This window comes from Empidonax traillii, unplaced genomic scaffold (assembly GCF_003031625.1).
Source record: "Empidonax traillii isolate 1590-97213 ecotype Southwest subspecies unplaced genomic scaffold, ASM303162v1 scaffold347:size1123457, whole genome shotgun sequence".
Lineage (NCBI taxonomy): Eukaryota > Metazoa > Chordata > Aves > Passeriformes > Tyrannidae > Empidonax > Empidonax traillii.
This window is the reverse complement of record NW_020955540.1, coordinates 731,782-754,626: the sequence shown is the minus strand read 5'-3', so window position 1 is coordinate 754,626 and position 22,845 is coordinate 731,782. Positions and strand designations below refer to the sequence as shown.

Below are 22,845 nucleotides of genomic sequence, written 5' to 3'. Positions count from 1 at the left end.
CGCCCGGCATCGCCGGCGGAACGCGCGGGAGCGGCTGGCACGGCACGGCGCGGGGCAGATCGGGGCTCCCGGCCCGGGCGCGCTGAGTGTCCCCGGCGGGCAGCGCTCCCTGCCCCGCGCCCTCCCCGCGTTCCGCCCCCCCGGCCCGGCCCGGCCCCCGGCGCGCCCCCACAGCCCCGCTGCCCGGCGGCGCAGGCGCGCTGGCGGCCGGAAGCGGCGTGTGGGCCGGCCGGGCCCCGCTCCCACCCCCCGCCCGCGCCACCGGCCCGGCCCCAGCGCGCCCGGCCCCGCCGAGATGCTGCCGCTCTCCATCAAGGACGATGAGTACAAGCCGCCCAGGCTCAACCTGCTCAGGAAGGTGTCGGGCTGGTTCAGGTGAGGGAGCGGCTCAGGGCGGGCTGAGGGCAGCGGGGGCCGCGGCCGAGCCCCCGCGGAGGGGCCGGGGAAGGTGGTGCCGGGGGTGCCCGGGCCGCCCGGCGGTCCGTCCGGCCCGGCCCGGCCTGGCCTGGCCTCCTACCGCTGTGCCGGCCGCGGGTGACCCGCGGTGTGCTCCGTGCGCAGGTCCATCTTGGCGGACAAGACCTCCCGCAACCTCTTCTCCTTCCTCTGCCTCAACCTCTCCTTCGCCTTCGTGGAGCTGCTCTACGGCATCTGGAGTAACAGGTAAGGGGGCTGGGGGCGCGGGGCGGGCCGGGCGCGGCCCCAGCGCGCAGGAAGCGGCGCCTCCCGCCCGGCCAGTGCCACGTCTCCGCTCGGCGGGGCCGGGCCGGGCCTCCCGTCCGCCTGCGGAGGGGCCGCTCGGCACAACCTGAGGGCTGCTGGAGCGCTGCCCCGGCCGGGAGCGCTCCCGTGGGCAGCCACCGGCTCGGCCGCCCCTCCACCGGGGCCCTGCGGCGCGGGGGCGGCGCGACTTGGCGCCTTAGTGGGGAATCCTGTTCGGCACTGATGTCGCGTTCGGCTCTGGGCTGAGGAGGAGGAAGCCTGGCCTTAGCCCGAGTTTCAGGACGTGGGGGTTGTAACCGTTTTGTGCCGCCGCTTGCCACAGACATCCTCTGTTTGGGAGCGTGGTGCAGTTTGTAGGCTGATTCCTGGGTTCCTTCCTCTTTCCGAGGAAGAAACAGGAATTAGCACATCCAGGTGTAATTAAGTGGTACTTTACACAGCACATAAATTCACAAAGGTGGAAAAGACAGGAGAGATTTGACTAAATTGCTACTGAAAAATCTGCAGCAAAATATAAGCACAAATGCAAAGAAACTTCTGTACTGATGTATGGTATACAGGTAGACAGTGGTGCTAGTATCCATCATGCTTCACTCGCGATAGAGAAGCTGTTTTATGGTGGTATTTCACTCTCTTTGTCAATAGTTCAGTTCAGAGTGGACTGGCGTGGAAATGTCATTTAAGCCTAGCAGTGTCGTTCCACATGGAACCTAAAGTAGTCCTTGCCAAAAGCTGTAGTATGGACACAAATTACTGAAACTCTTCTTTTTGAGTCTTGAGTAAACGCAGCAATACAGACTTGGAAGCAGTTGCGTCCTAGCAGCTTGTTTTTGTGACTCTCTCAACCTACACTATAAAATCCTTACTTTGTTTACAGTAATTAATCACAGCTACAGTGTATCACTAGTGAGCACACGCTGTTATCTTGGGCACAGAATATCTTAGTAGCACACAGACTATGTGGTTTTGGCTTTGATGTTGATTCACTTTGCAGTTGTGTGAGGGTTATTATGTGCATAGTCTGTTTCAGTATAAAGAGGTTTATCTTCATGTTAGTTTGTTCTGTCTTTTAAACGTAAGTTTTTTCGTAGTGGGACCTAAAAAAGTCCTGCATATGAGGTAACTAGGAGTGACACTTGGCAGATCTTTGTCACTGTAGAATTTTACAATTGAAATTGAGAAGGCTTACTTATTTTTATTCATAACTGAGGTTAAGAATTGTGATTTGCATTAGTTGAACCTTTTGTTTATATTTCAAGTCACTAATTTTGGGTATCTCTAGGCCTAGATTTTGGGCTAGAACAAAACAGTGCCTTAACAAGCACCTCTTTAGTAGAGAGGGGTAGCAGAGAAAATGATGAGGAATGCCTTCAGTCAAAGCAGACAGTTCATGCCATGGAAGAACAAGAAAACAAAGAGCCATGCAGGGAAAATTATTTCTTCATTTTGCAGAGCACAGCTCCATTGCTCCCAACATGAGAGGTTAGCTTTTGTTTGCCAAGCAGGTTGCTTCCTGAACTCACATAGCTGGTTTGTCATTTATATGATCATCCTGGAAATACTTTGGAATGCTGACAGTCTTGAAGCACAGAAAACAGAACTGGATAGGGTATTTTGCTAGCTGAGCGCTTGTTTAAAGTTCAAATCTGCTACTTGGGCTGTTCTGTTTTAAAATACTATTACATGTACACTTGTGTAATTTGGTATTAAACTTGTGTTATTGAGTGAGCTGTGGAAGTATCCTCATTTAGGCACTAGATTATACTCTGGATGGTGTGTTCCATTTCTAAACAAAGTTCTTCCATATATACCCTGTTGCTAATGGTTGACTGAATTGCTTGTTTACTTTAATAATCACTTTGCACACAGTTTTTTAAAAAGTCTTGTTAATTTATAGGTCACTTAAAAAAAGCCTCAGACGAAATGAGATTGGGCTCTTATCAGGCTTCCTGCCACTTGTGCAGCTAAATCACTTATAGCTGTACCCATGATCCAAGGCATGGTTATGCCATGTGGTGAATTGCACTGCAGACACAGGCTGTGCTGATCCCTTGTGTGTTGATAAATCCACGTGCCTCTGGCACCTGGGGTTGTGAGCTTAGGTCTTGGAACAGCAGCACAGCTGTGCTGTTGTTGCACCTACCCTAAGTCTTGCCTTGCTGAGGTTTGCAGGTGTGAGCACAGTGCCATGGTAACTTGCTGTGTGATTTCTGGTTCTGGAGCTAGTGTGGGACTTTGTTTCAGTAACAGCCTTTATATACTTCTCTTCCCTAGGAGACTATTGAAAAAAAACCAAAGCACCAAAAACGGGCCTCAGAAACCACTCGCTATCTCTGTTTAGCTATGTTTATTCCCCCCATTTCATAACCATTACAATTTAGAGTTACTGTCAATCTATTTACCTTCTTCCTGAATGTTTGGTGTGTTTTGTGGGGGTTTTTCCCCCACTGAATCTTCCCTGTCAAGAACCAAATCTATAGCGATGAGTTTCCCTAGAGATGCCACCTGGTTTGGGGCAGAGGGAAACTGTCACCAACACACTGCAAGAATTCAATAGCAGATTCCATTTTGCCACTTCATAGGCATCCAGCTAAAACACTTGGCGGTCTTTTTAAGTTTATTCAGAACAACTTTGTCTGTTTCCTGCTTTGGTGGCTGCAGCACCTGAGGAGAATTCACCATGCCATCATCTTTCTGCCTTAAATGTTACAGTTGTGTGTATACAGAACTCTGTATGTGTCCATAAAGTATATATGTAAATATATAGATCAAGATACTTGTTCTGTCTCCTCTCTTCCAAATCCATTTCTTCCACAGTTGAGTGTGTCAGGGGAAACCGCCTTTCACCAGCATGAAAATCATACGCTAGGAGGACTTTTTTTGCCAAGCTCTCTTCCAAAGTGCCTTTCCTAAAAGCTGACTAAATCAGTTTTGGCATTATATTTATGTTGATGATGAACTGTGGATTTCTCCTCTGTTCTAGCAAAATCATGCCTGAAGCTTAGAGACACAGTGTATTCTGCTAGTGTGTAAAAGATTATTTGCTGTGGATTTTTTTTTCATGTTCAGCATGTGGAACATAACATTTTTTTCTTGTTCTCTTTCAGTTTAGGTCTAATATCAGATTCTTTTCATATGTTTTTTGACTGTACTGCTCTATTGGCTGGATTAGCAGCTTCAGTTATTTCAAAATGGAGGTCAAACGATGCTTTCTCATATGGGTAAGAAACTTCAGGCTGTTACCTTAATGTACTGTAGCAAATGTTTAGGCAGTCATTTTTCACTCTATTAACAAAACCTCTTTCTGCAGAACATGGAAAAGCTATGTTGAAAGTGTGGGGGTTTTTAAGGTGAGTTATGTAAACCTCTAAGTTAATATCCCCCTAGAATTAATAAAAATATTAATGGCACCAGTGAAGAGAGAGAGAGAGAGAGAGCAGCATCCTGTATTTGTCCTCACAGTGCAGTGAGGAGCGTTACAGGGGCTTTGGCTGCTGGTGTCCCTTGCCTTCTTTGCAACAGAAAGTTACAGCTGAAAGGAGTTAAGTGGCAGAGATGCTGCATCTGAGATTATAAACTGTGATTCTTGGAATCAGTAGGATTTGGCATCTGCCATTTGTGGCTGCTGTTAATCCGGATCCTCAAGGCTGAGGTGTCATCCCATCCCGCCCTTGGTGGATATACCTGCTGCAGCTGGCTCTGTTTGAGGGTCACTTGGTTTCACTGAGCGTTGCAGTTGTGCCCTATAAAACAATACCGGTGGTACAATATTACTGATTGTAATACTAATTAACAGCAAATGAGGTGTAACATGGGCTACTGCACTCCTCATAACTGACCTGAGTGACATCATTTAGCTTCAGCTGTCTTGCTTAAGTGTGAATCATATAGTTTGAAACTTAAAGCACAGTTTAATTAAGGTGGAAACTCCACTGTGCCCAAAAATCAATTTAGGAAGAATCGTACTATGAATTCAATTGCAATGAAAGCAGGTTGTGGATTAATTACTGCTCGTCATTTAAACAGCTGGTGTTCTATTTATTAGAGAATGGACATAATTTATTAAGTTTGATGTTTGCTATGTGGAAATTACATGTTGCTCTAACCTGGCAGTTTTTTATTGGCAAAACTTGATGTTTGAAATAATTAATTTCTGCTTAAAACTTCTACTAGTAATCCCCATTCTAGATAGAAAGCAAATCAAAGACGACTTCGATTACATCTCATATGCTTATCTTAGTTTGTGGCTCCCCCAAATATATTTTTATACCATAACTTCCACTAGAGATGATCTTAAATGGAAAGATTTTGACATATTGAAAGATTTCTTTCACGTAGAGCAGGTAATAGCTGATGTGGATCAGGTAGTGTCTGTTGAAATACAACTTATACCATTTCATGCTCTTATTCTTAGTTTATATGCTGCATCTTCCATTTAGCAAATTCCTCTGTAACACAACTGTTTGAGAACTGGAAGACTGCACTCCAGTCTCTGGAGTTCCACCTCTAAATTTCAGCATTTAAATGAATGCAGTAATATCTGCTATTGCTTTTTCTGTTTCTTGCAGGTATGTTCGAGCAGAAGTACTTGCTGGTTTTGTAAATGGTTTATTCCTCATCTTTACAGCGTTCTTCATTTTTTCTGAAGGCGTTGAGGTATGTTATGAAGTAAATTACACTGTCAGTTGTCACATTTCTATGATTAATAGGGGTGAAGTTATTGAGTTAAATAAGTTCATAATTGATTAAAAATCTGTGATTCGAACAGAGAATAGGGCCATCTGATATTGCTGTTTTGTGACACAGAAACCCAACTTTTTCAGTGTATCTCTACTAGCTTCCTAAATGGCATATTTTGTTTATGTGTAAAGATTCTGGGAGATGCAGCCTGTCCTTTTTTTGAGCCAGTTAAGGATGTCATGGCAAGATGTTCACTTCTCATTGTTAAAGGACAAATGAAGCCAAGAAGGAAAGGCCCAAAGTAACCACTCGGAGTAGAAAAGTTACAAGTCATAAGTCACATTCTGTAAAGAAGTTGGACTAACTTGTTAAAGAAAGAGCACTTTCCTCCAAATCTTGAAGTCTGATATAAATAGCAATAACTAATAGCTTTGAGATTTACAAGGGATCTTTTCTTGGATTTTTTTTTACAGGATGGTTCAGGTGATAATTTCAAGATTGAAATTTAGATATTAAGGGCAATATAAAGGATTAAGAGTAGCATTGATAACTGTTTCAGATCAGCTTGCATTTATGCTCTTACTTTTTAATGAGAGATAGACTGTAAATTTGTTTAGACTTCTACTTCATAAAACGTTCTAGTGAATTTTTCATTTTTTAATAGAGAACTGGGAAGAGCTTTCAGGAACAGTTCTTCTGCACTGATAAGCCTGTATATACTTTAGAATCAGTACAAGCTGGGCTGAAATTGCCTGTAAGCTTGGGACAAAAAGAAACAGGAACAAAACTTACTAGAAAAATTAAAAGCTGATTGGTCGGGGTATTGTTGAAACGTAATTATCTTCCTGCTGGGCTTAGCCCCTGTGGGAAGTATTCCCTTTCCTTGTGATGGTGACTTCTTTTCTCATTGTTGCTTTAAAATTTTACATCTGCTGGAAGTTTCATTGTCTTGCTATTGCCTGTACCTTTCATTCCTGTGGAGAGATGGTGAATATTTATCTCCTCTGTCAACAGTAATTTACGCTTGTCAACATTTAACTTCAGATGCAAAATGTATTAGGTCTGTAATGTCCCATTGAGAAAAAAATTCCAAATAAAGTAGGGTAAAAAAGAATTTAAAACCCAAAAATCAATCTAGATTTTGGAAGTTCTAAAAAATGTCACAATTTGTTCTCAGTCTTCATTTCATTTCCCTCATTGCCTCATCCTTCTCAGGAAAAAGGAAGAAATAATGTTCTAGACTGCTGGAAGTTGTTTAGGTGACTTGGGCAATCTACATACTAGAACAAACCTGAATGTTTTCATGTGGTGTTGAGCCACATCCCACAGCAAAACAAAATCTAATAACACTTAGCTACACTATCAGAATATTCTACTGTAGTTTCAGAGCTTTAATAATAAAATTTCAGCTTCAGACAATAAGAATTAGTCTATCATCCCAGAAACTGGGAGTCCTGAGTAATTTCTAAGTATGTCTGTATATGTGTTTGTATGAGAATGCTCCTGTATCTAAGTAGTTTTTTCAGCACCTTTTAATAATATAAAGAAATTGTAAAACTCTGCATTTGTGTTTTGTTTTGTTTTTGTTTCTTTTGTTTAGAGAGCACTTGAACCTCCTGATGTGCATCATGAGAGACTTCTTCCTGTTTCTATACTAGGATTCATTGTAAATCTTATAGGAATATTTGTTTTTCAGCATGGAGGTCACGGGCATTCACATGGAGCTGGTAGGATGTCTGCAACTTTCTGTACCGTTTCCTTTCTTGGCACCCTGTGTTCCAGGACCTTATAATCCTCCAATGAGAACCCCAGTATTAAATTTTAATGTCTTTTTAGTAGCAGTCCTAGCCAAATGTATATGTGACTTCTGACTTAGGTGTTTTATCATTAGCCCTAGTCACTGCTGTACTTCTCATGTTAATATCCATTAACTGGAACACCTAGAACTCTACAATCTACTTTCAGGACCACGCACTATTCTGAACAGGCACTCATCTGCACCTTGTTGAAAGAGATTTGCAGAGTGTCTTTTGTTAAAAATTAAGCTGGACTTAAGCAAGGTTGTTGCCAAAAAATTAGGAAAACGTTGTCTGAAACAAATTTTAAGTATGGGATGATTCAGCTTCAGGTGCTTCTCAACTCAAGTGTCTTTGAATTGAAATGCAGAATTTATTTTCCTAAATACGTGTGGTGAACACTTAGGGTTTTTTTCTGCAAAGCCTATTGGTGTCTCATTCAGCTTAACATATAAACTTACATAGTCCAGTGGAAGAAAACAGTCTTTTGTCTTTGAGCACCAATCTAAAGCTTGAATTTTGAATGTGTGAGTGATTACTAATTTCTGGTTTCTTAAAACAGCTATTTTTAATGTGATTGCATCTAATTAGGTGAACATTTTTCAAATTGTATTAAAAGTGTAGCACAAGTTCTCGGAAGTGGGAATGCATTAAAGCACTTTACTTCTCAAATCAGGTATATATTTTATTGTGTGTGTGTGTATGTATATATATTTTATATGGCTGCACAGCAGAGCTGTAGATGATAAACTGTTTTGTTTAGTTTCTTAACTTATTTAAAACTTACCTTAAGATGACCTAAAATGCAAATAGGCTTTGAGTGGCTTAGAAGCAAATGTAAGCGTAGTTTAATTCATTATTAAGTTCATACTCTGATGGTGGTATTTGTCACAGGGCATGAGCACAGTCATTCTCTGTTCAATGGTGGTCTCGGCCATGGGCACAGCCATGGAGGTCACGGGCACAGCCACGAACAGAAACATTCCCATGGACACAGTCATGGTCACGGCCATGGGCACTCTCATGGTCAGGATTATTGTCATGGTAGGTATTTAGGTAACGTCCTAGACCATCTTGATTCAGTCTAAATGAGCTACAATGACTTATTGGAAAAAAAAAGAGGGTGCTGGCAGCTTGTTGTGATCATACATGGAAGTAGTTTCATGAAATGTCTAGTATGCTGTACCACTCCATGTGTCGTGGTGCATTTTGTGTGTCACTTGCAGTAAGTTCAGTGTTAGTTTTTAAAGGCTGTGGTTTTTGAACGTTCACCTTAATGTTATGTGTTGGCAAAAGATGGAACAGCTGTATGCAGTGGCAATATAATGAAATTTTGAAGTGCTCAGCTTCAATTTTTTCATTTAAATCCATAGGCAAAGTTAAGCTGCTTTGCTAATGTTCTCCATTTGAATAATCTTACAGCTCAAGGGATTAGAAAATATGAACAAACTTTGGGTACTTATGGATTGTTAGTTATAGTTGGTTTGTGATTTCAAATAAGATTTTCCCCATCTTGTGTAGTTGTAATCTGTTTTAAAAAGGTCATTATGGAAAAGGTGCTTGTTATCTTAGCTCTGTTTAAGTCTTTTCTGTAAAGGCAAACAATGTAGGAAGAGAGGTTCACGCAAAATATGATCAGCAGCCTTCACTATGGAAGAAGAGGCAACCTATTGAAACAATGCAGATGAAAGCCTTGTGGTGTTGCAGAGTTGTCCGTCCTTTCTGTCTGAATCCTAAACTAGGATCTGATGTGACTGAAAATGTGCACATTCAGAGCAGAGAATAGTGCGGCAACTTGCAGACAGGAGGTGACAGAGAGTGTAAAAATACTTACTTGTCTCTTCCTTGCTATTCTTAGCAGAAAAGTGTTACTTGTTTTCCAGGAGTTCTCCTGGTATTTGGTTGGAGAGTGGGAGCTCCCCGCTTCTGCTTCTTCCTTGCTTTCCCCACACTCCCCAGCCAGTGGAACAGTGAATGTAGCTATCTGTGTTGTGCAATTTGATATTCAAATCAACTTTTGTGTAATATATTGTGTATCTTCACTAGAAGTCATTTGCTATCCTTTAACAAGTTTTTTTCAACATATCTTTCTGCTGTGTTCCACAGAGGCATTAATCTGCTTGGATGAGAGGATTTTTTTTTCTTAGTTCTACCTTTTCCAAGTCTTATCCTTGTTGTGCAATTAGAAATGTCCAAAAGGAAGACTGTAACAGAATGTACCACTAGAGAGAGCCTTTGTCTAGGTTAATGTGTCAATAATTGTCTTCACAGATGACCATTCACTTGAAGCAGTGACTGGATCCAGCAAACAGATTTTACAAGGTATGATGGTAACAAGTATAATGGTTTATTGGTTTTATCATGGTCTGCCTGTCACTCATCTGTTTTAGAGGGTTCCTCTGAATAAATGCCACATTTTACTTGGAGCAGCTATTCTATGAAATCCCATTCCCCCTGTAAACAGAGCAGTGCTGTACCCTGTGCATGTGTCATTCACTGAAGCCTAAATGTAGTGCAGTGTCAACACATTTTTAAAGAGAGATCCCAAAATCTGGGATTCAGCTTCTGTTACTGACGCTGAAAAATCAAATAATGAAAAACTAGGAAAGAGTGGTTAAAAGCAGGAACCTAAGAAGCCCAATTACAATGCATGTTCTGGAAAATGAAGAACAGTATGATTAAGATAGATGTATTTGAAAAATGCAGATATAATTGTTAAAGAGTATCTGAGCTTAAAACTTGCCTTTCTTCAAGCTCTTACAGTTGGTTTCGAGAAGATGGTAATTTGCTCTAAATTTCTTGAAGAAATATTGGAATCCATGATCTCTTGAGATTTAATTATGGATAATTTAGATATTGGTTTTGAGCTTTGGTTGGCTGTTTGTTGGTTTTGGTTTTGTTTTTAAAAGATTCAGCAGCTAGAGGGAGACAATTATGAGATGTAGGAGGTAGCAATTATTCGGCATACCCAAATGTACATAGTGTTATTACATTATTGGATGATTTTCAGTCTTGTTTGAAAAGGAACATTTACAACCTCTTCCAGAATTTACAGTACCCCATATTATGCACATGTATACTCAGTACTTGAGTAGAGGGTATTTGAAAGTCAGTCTTTTCATGAAAACCTCATTTTAATTGAAGCATATTAAAACCACTCTATTTTATTTTAATTTTTTAATACTGAGGGAAAAAAACTACCATGTGATGCAAAGACAGTCACTTACCAGACAATCATTCACTAAGACAGTCACCTCCCACCAGCAGATCAATGTCCAGGGAAGTCTCTGAGCAGCTATTTTGAAAAGTTAGCATCCCAGTTTTATTGCTGAACATGGTGTGAGATGGTATGGAGTATCCTCTGATCTGTTTGGGTCAGCTGTCCTGGCTCTGTGCCCTCCCAGCATCTTGTCCCCCTCAGCCTCCTTGCTGTGGGGGCCGTGAGAAACAGAAGGCCTTGATGCTGTCTAAACCACAGCTTCGTGCAGGCTGCTGTGGAGAAAACCTGGCTCTGTCCCAGCCAGACTCACTACAAATGTAGACTTGGAAAAATCGTTTAAGAGCTGATTTGTAGTTGGGTGTTGTTTTTACAAGAGAGGATTATCTGTCTAGAGACTTGTGTTCAGGAAGCTGTTTCCGAATGACTTCCCGTCTTGGCCAGCAGAGAGCTCCAAAGGCTAAATTTTGGCTTAGCTGCCAAGTACATCTTTCTTTGTATTTTAAGGCAGTGTTGTTCTTCAAAATAAGAGTGAAGTTTTTCATGTCTGCAGTATTGTTTAATTCTCAAAACTATTTGTCTTGGGTTTCTTTGCCAAATAACTTCTGGAAGATGTTGTCAATGAAACAATAGCATATTTCAAAGCTTCGCAGTGCTGTTTCTGTTAATAGTCTGTCCGTCTTAGCACTGCCTGGAGGCATCAGGGAATGTGAGTTTCTTTGCTATAACGTGGGTGGGTATTGTATGAAAAAATCTATCTGCATCTGTTAATCACTGTTTAAGTGAAATACCCCCTTCTGCTAACTGAAGAAAAGAATGTAAATTCTTCAAACGGTCTGTATTCTACAAATATGTTAAAATCTTGTGATCACCTTCTGTGTGCTTGACCCAAAATTTACCACAAATTTAAACAAGTATAAATCATGTTATCTAGTTCTTTCAACTCTTCTCTGTAAAATGTCATGAAAATACTCCATTACCTTTGAGAATGCCAAGTTGTAATGATGTCAACTGATCTTTTGCAGGTGTATTTCTGCACATTGTGGCAGACACGCTCGGAAGTATTGGTGTGATCATATCTGCTCTATTGATGCAGAACTATGGTTTAATGATAGCAGATCCTATTTGTTCAATGCTGATAGCACTACTTATAGGTGTAAGGTAAGCGTTGCTATCTCTGATATTTGGTAGTATTTCTGGTGCTATTTACAGCAGAAATTATAGCTCAGAAGAAAAGGTTTGTCAGTTATGCTAATGACTTACAATGTTTGCTTTTCTTCTGAGAGGGGTATGTTACCTCTGTTCTGTACAGCTGTTCTGATGAGCTCTTGTATGAGCGGTTTTTTCTCTCTTTTCTACAGGTACAACTTTTTCTCTTAGATCTGCATATTTTGCCTGTTTGCATAATTATACAAAAACGTCTTTCAGGTTCAAACTGTAGAAAGCTTCCTCTCTGTATTTAGTACATGCTTATATAAACCAGTGTACTCCAGTAAATGGAGCAGAATGGCTTCAGGGCAGCAGAGTTGAGCCTGCTGGCACAGTATGTGCCCTTGTCCTTGACAAATCAAGGCTGGTGGTTTTAATTTTTTTGTTCTTTCCCTGGCGAGAACTGTCTTTTCCTTTGTATTTGTACTCTGAGACATCCTTATTCCTTTAAGATCTGATGGAAATGCTTCAAGTAGCTCTAGACTTTTCCAGTTGTTTCTTACCAAGATCACTGTAAATGTGAAGCTGTTTAGATTAGACTGGACAAGGAAATACTTCACTGGGTGACGCTGTTATTGGGGTTTTCTGGCAGCAGTTTCACTGGTGGCGCAGGGCAGCGTGCCACAACTCCAGCTACAACCTAATACCTGAACACCTTTGTCTCTTCAGCAGTGGTGAATGTCATCTGAACTGCAGCTACTGATGCCTATACCATGTATGGCATGTTTACAGTGTATGCATGGCAGCATTCACAGGATTATTGATGTGAATCTCCCTATCTATCAAAGTAGGGCAGTGTGCTTCAGACACAACGCCCACAGAAATCTCTCTGCTAGAGAGCACTATTATCATTTCAGTATAAACTCTTAATGTTTTGAGTTAAACATATTGTAATTTCATAAAGGACAAATTATTACAAGCTACTTCTATTACTGAAATCTCAAAATATGGGAAAGAAAATGTGCAGGTTAACAAGAGGGAAGAAACTATTGCTGAGGTAAAGGTAGTAGCTGAGTAAAACACAGGTTTCCATACACTGAGATTAGTGTTCATAGATTAAATAATTGTCTGCTGTTTCAAAGGAATATTTGTTCATTTTCTGTGTGTCCCTTTTACTAGTTAAATCAACTTTGATAAGGTAAAGGGGGGTAAGAGTGTGTGTGTGTGCCACAACAAGTGGACCCCATGCATGTGTGTTTGAAAATCAGGATCTGTGTGACTGTAATAAAGCAAGCATGGTTTTGAGTCAGAGATGCAAAAGCCAGTCTGACGAAGTTGTCTGAAAGTTTTAATGATGTTTGGGTATTTCACCCTAGTTGGAACTGTATCCTCCCTAGTTATTGCTTAATAGTCTGATCTTGACTTCAGAGTCTGCAGGGCATGAGTAGGGGATAGGTTTGATCCTGGGCTCATTCTTTCCCTGGTGTTTTGTTTGGGATTTTCTTATTGTTGTTAGTTTTTTGAGGTTTTGTGGTGTTTTTTTCTTTTAATCTGTATTCTTTCTATGATACTTATATATCCAAAGTAGGAATAAAGCCAGAACACAAATCCTTATTCCCTTTTGTGGAACTTTCTGATAAACCAGTAGAATATGAAAGCAGTTGCATGAGAGTGCAGAGGGGAATCATTGCTCTTGATCCAGGGTTGCTTGTGTCTACATGAGATAACTGTTCATTTTTTTATTGGGTGTTTGCTTTGCTTCAGTGCTGGGGCAGTTCTCTCAGATTACTTGAGTCTCACCTGCTTCTATTAGTGGGTCTTCTCTGTTCAGGTTTCTAAAATGATGGCCACGCTTGCCAAGAGAAATCTTAAAAATCCCTGTATAAGGTGACTATAAAGCTTACTGTTGCAGTATAAACCTGTACAGACTCTACTTTGTAACCTGCTTTGTGTCATGCAGAGGCAGAAGGGTTGAGCAACGCTTCCTCTGAGAAGTCAAGCAGTGCTTTTAAATCAAAAGGTTGAGCCTTGCTGTAGACAACATCTCTAATTAGTGCAAATTGTCAGCTGCTGACACGGTTTCTCTGTGTTGCTCCTGTGATCCTTTGCTCAGGCTGCTCCAGGGTGACATATTCTCTGCCTAACACCTCCTGAGTTAGCACAGAACATTCTGACTGCACAGTGAAAATCTGCTGTGGGATTTGAGTTTGCCTGGGTGCAACTGCTAATATCTAAAGAACCTTACTTAGATTACTTTTCTCATACTCATGGTACTACCTCATACAAGTGTCCACTTAATTATAAATAAGACATGCTTAAAATAGACAAGTGTGTCTTACTAGCATTGTCAAGGTTGCTTATTTTAACAAAAGCTTGACTATTTCATACTCGTTCAGGCTGACACTCTTGTTTTTTCCAAGGTGGTGTCCTCATATGTGCCTGAATCAATATACAGTTTCTCAAGTCTCTAAACTGCTTTTAATATTTAAAACTAAATATTAATTTAGTTTTTAGCCTTAGTATTCTAAGCCTTATTCAGAAATGTTGAAGCAATTTTAGTGTTTCAGTCAGCTATGTGAAAATAGTCAGCACACAAAAGCCACAACTCTGGTATAAATCGAGTTTGTCTGAAACCACTATTAGACCCACATGTTTCTGGAAAGGCATGGTAGACTAAATCTCATACTAGATTGCATGGGCTATGCAGACTACATATTAAGTGGTCAAAGAAATGAGGCAATTTACATTTAGTGAAGTTGTTTCCATGGGTTACATAAATTTTTTGCATAAAATCTAAAGCTTCTTGAACATGATGTAATATGAAAGAGCTTTGGGGGAGGGTGTGCCAGTACTGTTTGGGATATATGCCTTTAATGTTTGAGGCATAACAATATAAAAAAATTACTTTTTTAAGTGAAGTGCTGCATTCACTAAGGTTCAGAAGCAATGTTTTATAGCAAAGCTCCTCCAAACTATCATGTTTGTCAATGGTGTTGTTTTAAGCCGTTATTGCTAAATGTCGTGCCCTACTTTTATTTACAGGGTAATGGTACCTGCCAACCTTGGTTGAGAGTCAGGGTACTGTGTTGTTATGAGAACAAGCAATTCAAAATCAGTAAAGTAAATTTTAAACCTGCGATCCTTGCCTTGAGCAAAGCTTGCAGTCTTGATTAAAATTGCCATTGCCTGGTGGAGAAATTTTATTAAAGTTCTCAAATAGGCCGACAGTGTTGGCACTGCGGATATGGATGGTGGTAGGGGGAGAAAAAAAAGAGTTTGGAAATGTGGCTATGCATTTTGAGCTATGGTATTTGAAGAACCATAGCTGGTCTTGATCCTTAGCAATGTTTGTTTACCTTCCACAAAATCTATCACAAATATCTTCTCTTTCCTGTAGTGCTGAGAGCACTGAAGGAATTTCCTGCTGCGCTCTGAGTGCAGTGACTGTGAAAAGGGTTCTTTGCCCAGCGTTGTTCTCAGCCCTGCAGTCTGAGACTATAACAATGCCAGGGTCTTGCTAGCTATGCCTACAACAACAGTGGCATAAACAGGATGGGACTGCAATGAGTACAAATATTATCTGAACATGATGCAGGTTAATTAAGAGTTTGATGTTTTCACTCTTCATTTTTAATCAAGCCTTATGCCAGTGGCAGGGTGGATTTATCAGATTCATATAAATAGCTTTTATGTGTTTGAACACCTTTCAGTTCTTCTGTAACATTGTTAAGTGCAACTGTGATGTGCTGTAACATTAGTTGCTTTTGCAGTTCTAGCTTTTTCAGAGGATACGTTTTTATCCCAAGTCTTGCTGTGGGTTAGCACCTCTTTCAAATTTCATTGTCTTGTAAAACAGAGTGGTATTTTAGTCTTAGGGCTTGGTAATCAAGAGACCATTGGAAAACTGAGTCTGCTTTAGCAGCAAAGCTTCAGGACTGCTTATGCATGAGAAAGCTTTCCACTTGATGACCCATCAGCATTATTTATTTTCCTCAATGATCTTATCATTTAAAACAAAAAAGAGGGTAAGTACCATTGCAATAGTTGCTGCAGAGACAGCCGTGTGTTTTTTTCACTAATGACTAATCCCCCCCCCCAAAAAAAAAATAAAAAAAGGAAAGCTTTGTCAAATTCTCTAACCACATTTTCAGCCTGCTTGGTTTTGTCATCTTTCCTAATGTTTTCTTCAGTCACATGAGTTGGAACTGATATTTCTAGTGCTTCCTTGAGATTAAGTATTACTGTGTTTAGTTAATGTTTGAGAAAAGAGCATAGTGTGTGGAGTTTTGGTTTTTAAATTGAAGGTTTTGTACTTAAGTAGTATGCATGAAACAACGGAAAACATCAGACATCATCAAACTGGATTCTGCTGTTTGTGGTGTTAGTTTGGCTTACAGTAAGACTATCTTGTGAGATAGTATCCCGTTGGATGCAGAGGGGTATCCGTGGCCTTCTGTGCTCTTAACAGCATTTGTGAGGGCCTGTCACATCACTGCAGCTGGCTTTTGGCCTTTTCAGCTTTTCAAAAGATGACATTTGTATCTGAACACTAAGACAGAGGAGGAAGGTGTGACCCAGGATATGCTTCAACTTCACCAACAGTATCAAGCCACATCCTGATTTACCTCTGTTCTTTGGACTTTTAAGATGTTTTTCTTTCATAGACTGTTTCTCCAAATCTACTGATTTCCCTTCCATCAGATAACGTACATCAATTTTATCAAATAATGTAAATAAGTTGTGCAAATTAGACATTTTTTGTTAGACTTCTGTCTTGGCTTTTTTCAATCACAGTGGTATGTTTCAATTAAAAGGCAGGCTATCACATTCTCCATTCTTTTAGTTGTTTCCCTGGGAAAAAGTATGCAGCCTGTACGTGTGAGGTTTTTGAAGCCTTTGGATGCATATGTTAGAGGGGCCTTGTTAAATTTATGGGGATGGAGTCGGTGTTCAAAATTCTTGTATTCAGTTTGCATCCTGAACTTGTGTATTGGTCTTTCAAGGTTTTTATTAAGAAGGAAACCTGCATTTTAAATAGTGAGTTAAACTGAAATCAATTCATCAGTGGAGTGTTTTGGCAGCTCCAGCTTCTCTTGATGTAATGCTTGTGACATGGACATTATTTAGTGAGATGGGTCCATTAATAAGAGAACCTCTTTTTCCCTAAACTTCAGTAATCCACTCTAGAATGTGACACTCCAATTAAGCTTCCTTTAGACAGATTGACAGTTATTGCACTGCTAAACGTTTGTCTTGGTGACAGGTCCAGTTCAGGCAACTCCTGCCTGTCCCTAATTGCTTCTTCCTATTTCTGAACTGATGCTTTGGTAGCAGCACAGCTGTGTGAGGCCATGTGATAGAAAGAGTGCATCCAGCAGGGACTTTGGCTGGAACCACCACTGTGCCTGCAAGAAGACTTAATTTTAGGGTGGTGGTTTCTCCAGGAGGTTCATTAGACAGGAGTCACACACCCTCTAAGTCCCTCCTGCCGCTGGCTAAGGTTTAGTCAAGGGGTGAGCTGAGCAGTCAGTCAGCCAGCACTGCTTCCATGGAACCATCTGTTTAAAACTGGTTAGGTCACGTTGTCCACCATCTGCAAATACACAGCTGGTCTGGGCAGTGCGTTCCACATCACTTCATGAGATTTTAAACAAACTTTCTGTGGTTTTCTTTAACTACCAGCTTGGTTAATCTCTTACAAATGTTTTGGGTGTGCTTTCAATCCCATCACTCTGTGTAGTGCAGCTGTGATGCCAGTGCTGAACTCTGAAATTCAGCTTACCATGTCTGCAATATATAGTCACTTTTGGTCCAGAGTGTTCAGTGACTTGTATGCTCTTGAAATTAGATCGCTATTTAAGCTTTAGTGTTGGGTTATAGGTATTTGTCATCCTTTTGAAAATGTTAGCATGCTCTATTGGCACTATGCCTAAACAAAAAAGTTACCATGCTGAATACTTAATAAGAGTATAACTTTTCAGTGGTAGCTTCAGGGTATGGGCTCACTGGTCTCCTGATTTTATTAAAAAAAAAAAAAAAGGTAATAACAATAAAAAAGGGTATTAAATGTCTTCTTAGTTAGCTGATTAAACAAGACCATTTGGCCAGGAGGGAACCTCTAATTGCTTCCAAATGTTTAACCCCCGAGCTTGGATGAGACCCTACACGTAGTTCACTTCAAGAATATGCAAAGTTGTCTGATTCTGACAAAATAACTTTGTTATAGCTGGTCTGCTCCACACTGATGTCATTTTATGATTGCCCCATTATTATCTTAGGTCATAAGAAAAATATGCCTTAAGCCAAACACAAAAGCAAAACCCATTGCAGTTGGATATTGTTCTGATTACTTGTCAATGATTTGCCATTGAAGTAGGTTTTGAGCTCTACTTATCAGCTGCTTTGTTGTATAACTTCTAAGATACTAAGAGCTTTCATCTCAGATCCCGTGATTAAACTATTAATCTTTTGTGATCAGCCACTGGGTAGTTCTGTGGAAAACGTGGGGGAGAAGTAATTTTACCTTTGGTAAGACACCATACCAATTTTGTAAATCCTTCTGTTGTCTGTATTAGGTTTTCATGGCAACATTCTCAGCTTTTAGTGAAACAACTAAAGAAGAATGTCTCAAGTGTGTTAAGGAATCTTAGGTTGCGTCTTTTGAAAATGTCATAAATAATACCTAATTTCCTTTTTTCTCTCTAGTATTGTTCCACTTTTAAAAGAATCCATTGGGATTTTGATGCAGCGAACTCCTCCTTCCTTGGAAAATGCCCTGCCTCAGTGCTACCAGAGGGTGAGCTCTTAAGCCATCTTTGCTCATCAAGCTGATGGCTGATTAGGCCTCAGGATATTTAATGATGTTTTTTTCAGTAATGCCTGTAAAGGTTCCTTAGAATATACAAATGGAACTACCAGTTTAATGAATGTTTTCCTGAAGTCCTAAATTGTGTATAGCTTCACCTCAGTTTATGTTTTAAAAATGTGCTGTGTTAGTTGAGAAAAATAGATCCTGAAGCTTTTCCTCCCAGAGTATTCTGTGCTCGAACAGAGTGCAGAATGTTTTTCTGTTTTGTTCAGTTTTTGTCTGCCTCAAATCTAGTTCTTAGTAATGTGAGGTGGAATAACATTGGAAGTGTATTTGAGTATACAGAGGTTACTCTGGGTTTGAGCTGTTCTCCTGTTTAACTAATCTATTTCTGAACATTTCATGACCTGAACACTGAATTGTCTTTGCAAAGTTAATACAAAGCACTTGTAGGAATGCTGCCTTCCCTGAGGAAGTTACAGATTGAAATTGGTCCCTTGGAGGGTTTGCTAAAACTAGACAGAGGAAAGAAGGGGGTTGGCCGGACCAACCTAAGCCCTCACTGAATATTTACATAAATGTTAATGTATGAATTAATATAAATTATATATGAGTATCTTTCCATTGAAGTTAGAATCGCACAGATTGTTTCATGGCAGAATTACCACATTTGCAAACATTGCAATTTTAATTGAATGCCCTCTCAAAAATTCAGTAACTGACTTTTTTCTCTTGGACACCTCTATTTTCAGAAACGGTTTCAGTAAAATATATGTAGAATGTAAATACACGGTACAAAATCACAGCACACAGACAAATCTGTATGATTTCACCTTGCCTAAGATAACTGAGATAGTAATGAGGAATTTTGCTAAAAGATCATAAATTGCACAGTGAACTAGAAGGAAAAGAATGCATTTGCTTTTATAATATTTTCTGTAAAAACCATAGTACAGACAAACACTTTCTGAAATGTATTTTCTGAAATTTTCTGAATTTTTAGGTGCAGCAGTTGCAAGGAGTTTACAGTTTACATGATCCACATTTCTGGACCCTCTGTACTGATGTTTACATAGGGACTTTGAAATTATTAGTAGCTCCTGATGCTGATGGAAGGTGGATTCTAAGCCAGACTCACAATATTTTTACTCAGGTATGTCTTATCAGTGGAAATCACATCTCCAAACATAAATTGCCTGTCACGTGATGTGATATCTTATCAAGCAAAATTAAATGTTTCTGGGTTTGGAATGTGTGTTTTGGAAAGCTTCTCTGCTCCAGCTGTATAGAACAATTTCAAAATAGTTGTGTAGGTGGAATTACTGTACTTTTCTGCATTAGTTTTTGATGCCACTTAATGGAAATAACACCTCAGGTGTATCAAATTGGGTTGACCTATATTGACCTATGAGGAACCAAGAAAATAGCTGAGGCTTCCCTTGGGATGGGGCTTCTGACCACAGACCTATTCAAGCTTTTCGGTGCATTGGCTGCTTGCACATGTGATGACTTTCTTGCCAAAATCATAACGTAGAATGATTTTGGTTTGAACAACAAAATCCTGTGTTACGCTCTCGTGCTTAGCTCCATTTTAAAGTGACAGCTCTTCAAGCAGCTTGCTTTTCAGGAAGTTAAACTTGTACAAAAGAAAGTAAGAATTGCTTTTGTGCAGCTTCACGTGTGGCAGTGATTTAGGATGAATCAGAGAAGGTAATGTAGCAAAGCTAATGCTAATATATCATTACTTGACTGTGTGAAGAACCCTGTATTCACACTGTGCTCAGTGAATGTGCTAAATGTGGGAGATGAATTACAGATAAGTAAGACATTGAGGGTTTTTTTGCTAGGTAACTTATTGATGTGGGCTGATGTTCAGGACAGGTAAATTGCTTTGGCTTTACTGGATTTTTAACTCTCCTTCCCTTTTCCATAGGCGGGAGTAAGACAGCTTTACATACAGATTGATGTTGCAGCCATGTAGTGAATTTCTGGAATTGTGCTGTTGGACCAAAGTTTTCAGTACTGTACTGGTATAACAACCTACTTCTCGAGACAGAGCCTGCCTCCACCACTGTTCTGCAATCGACTGAATAGATTCCTGCCCTGGGGCCACGGGTGGAGTTCCCTTCTAAGGAGTAAATATTGAATGAATGTTGTGGACTTTGGGTCTTGGTTTTTTTGGGGCCCCCAAACTTGTAACTTTTTGCGGGGTTTTTACTTAATAAGAGGGTGGTACTGGAAACCCTGTCATGTCTTCAGTAAAGCTGCTGAAACCACTGCTCATTCCCATGAAACCAGTGTTATCGACAATTGGAAACGTGTTTTGTAGAGGATGTCACGATGGCTGACATGCTTCAATATAATTGTATGTTTGTACAATTGTTTGTACTTTGCAAACTTAATGAACCAAACCATATTGGGTTTTCAAAGTGCCTTTTATATCAGGAGAGCTATTTGCCAGCATAAAAATATGGAGCATCAAAGGGTTTTATTACTTTTACAAATAATCTTGTATGCAGTCTGATTATTTACTAGTGATGTATGTGGGGGGGTTGTGTACTTTGCATAACTGTAGATGTTAGACTTCCATTATACTTGCATCTTACCAGACAGAAGAATCCTAAATGTTAAATACAAAGCTGTTGTGAAGAGACCTGCTTCCAAAACAAGCTGGGTATTTTGTTGCACGTCTTGTGAAAATTATTTTAGTCAAAACATTAAGATTTAACTCCAATTCTTAGTCTCTTCATACTGTTGAAAGTAATGAGACACTACACGATGCTACTCACGTTTATAGTCACTTAAGCAACAGGCAGCTGAGGGAAGATGCTGGTGATGGAAGCAATGCTGGAAGTTTTTTATTTTCCAAATCCTGGTGGAAAAAATTAAATCTCCAAATTGTTTGTGAAAGCTTAAATCTCCTTGATTTTAATAGGTTGTAATAATTTTTATTAAAGTGATTGGTGAGATAATTTTTGCCTTTCCAAATACTGAAAATAGTTGTTCCTGGTGGCTATACCCAAAATGGAAATAAGGACCATGTTTCATGCTTGAGATTATGCTTTTCCCAGGTTGACAAGTCTGATATCTTTGCCTATCTTACTGTAGCTTTTGTATGTTTTCATGGGGGAGAAAGTTCTTAGTGCAGTATGGGTTGTTTGTTTGGGTTTTTTTCCAGAAACATTAGTCTGTCATATTTTTCTAGCATTAATAATCATTTTGCTCAGGTATCTGAGTGTTGTTTTCAAAACAAATCTGCTACACTTGGTATTACAGATGATAGTTCCACTATGCTGTAGTAGTTAACTTAGTAATGGAAGACTTTTTAAGAGGACATTTTACAAACAGAACACTGTGGAGTAAAAAACAAGGCAGGCATTTTTCTGATAAATCATAGCTGCCACTGACTGGTATGGATTTTAAGTGTTTTTCTTGTACCTGTTATGTGGTAATAGTGAAATCAAGGCCTCTGAAGCTGACAATGTCTGTGTAGTAAGTGCTAGGCACTACGAAATTACTGAAGATTGATTTGCAGAAATGTTTGCCACTAATATTGTTGAATTCATAGCAGATATGAAGGGTTTCTTGCATTTACTCTGTTGTTCCTATAGAGCACCTGAATTTTGATTTCTTCTCACGTGAAAAGACAACAGTTGCCAAATTGATAGGCAGTTCCTGGCTTTTCCAGATGGGATATTGAAACATGAATGTTGATTTTGTACAGAGCTTGGGGGTGTACTCTTGTGCTTGGAACCGAAAACCAGGCACAAGGAAAAATAGCAGTACAAGCCACATATATTATTGATTTTAAGCTTTACAGTCTCTTCCAGTCTTCAGATCCTTCTTTATCCCTGTTGCTGGTTTCTCTCCCTGTTGGCTGCCCCTGGGGATGCGGGTGCAGAGTGCCCTTCCCTCTGGCTGCACTGTTCCACATGTCCCTTCTGGTCTCCTGCCTGGCACTCTGTCAGGCTCTCTCCCCATCCCACCTTGCAGATCCTCTGCCAGGCCCAGACTTTCCTGACTGCAAGATGGGATCTGGGATTACACGGCACGGAGTGAGCTGCAAGAATCTGTTGAGCAGATTTGAGCATTGCAGTTTAAGATCCCGTGTGCATGTATGTTCATAGAAAAGGTGATTAAAATCTGGTTGTGATTATAGGGTGGAGTTACTGTTTTGTAGTGTGTTGCATATAGACTGCTGCTTGTTGGCTGACAGCATGACTTCCTCATTTTTTAATAGTGTTACTGCTTTTTGAGGCTAGAGAAGATCAACTGATACTACTTTAAAGGCAAGCACTAGCCAACTTCAATGCAATTGTGTCTTGAACCAAGAGCAGGCTTTGGTTTAAATCATTTTTACACCAGCACGTTTTGGGACTTGCTAAAATATGTAGTGCTGCCCTGGTCACTGAGCTTGGCCACTATTTTAGTTTTCTTCATGAAAAGACAACTGCTACTATTTGTTTCCAAGT

The 22,845-nt window shown here is 40.2% G+C and overlaps 1 protein-coding gene across 2 annotated transcripts; it reads left to right on the top strand.

Moving 5' to 3' along the window:
- Positions 1-251: 251 nt before the first annotated feature.
- Positions 252-21,345, top strand: SLC30A7 (solute carrier family 30 member 7). Of its 2 annotated transcripts, XM_027892319.1 has the most exons (11): positions 252-375; positions 562-663; positions 3,831-3,944; positions 5,292-5,379; positions 7,004-7,130; positions 8,094-8,243; positions 9,471-9,521; positions 11,442-11,577; positions 18,271-18,361; positions 19,377-19,526; positions 20,307-21,345. In XM_027892319.1, exons 1-11 carry the CDS (start codon positions 296-298, stop codon positions 20,352-20,354), a joined length of 1,137 nt encoding a protein of 378 aa, XP_027748120.1. In that variant the 5' UTR covers positions 252-295; the 3' UTR covers positions 20,355-21,345. The 2 variants fall into 2 exon arrangements, with proteins under 2 accessions (XP_027748120.1, XP_027748122.1); XM_027892321.1 differs by lacking the exons at positions 252-375; positions 562-663 and adding an exon at positions 981-1,137.
- Positions 21,346-22,845: the final 1,500 nt, after the last annotated feature.

What these genes read in the sequence shown, in the direction of transcription:
- SLC30A7 (XM_027892319.1), top strand. Translation starts at nt 296, where the DNA reads ATGCTGCCGCTCTCCATCAAGGACGATGAGTACAAGCCGCCCAGGCTC. An exon ending in CGGGCATTCACATGGAGCTG is followed by an intron (nt 7,131 to 8,093) that starts GTAGGATGTCTG and finishes TATTTGTCACAG; the next exon opens with GGCATGAGCACAGTCATTCT. An exon ending in GCACTACTTATAGGTGTAAG is followed by an intron (nt 11,578 to 18,270) that starts GTAAGCGTTGCT and finishes TTTTCTCTCTAG; the next exon opens with TATTGTTCCACTTTTAAAAG.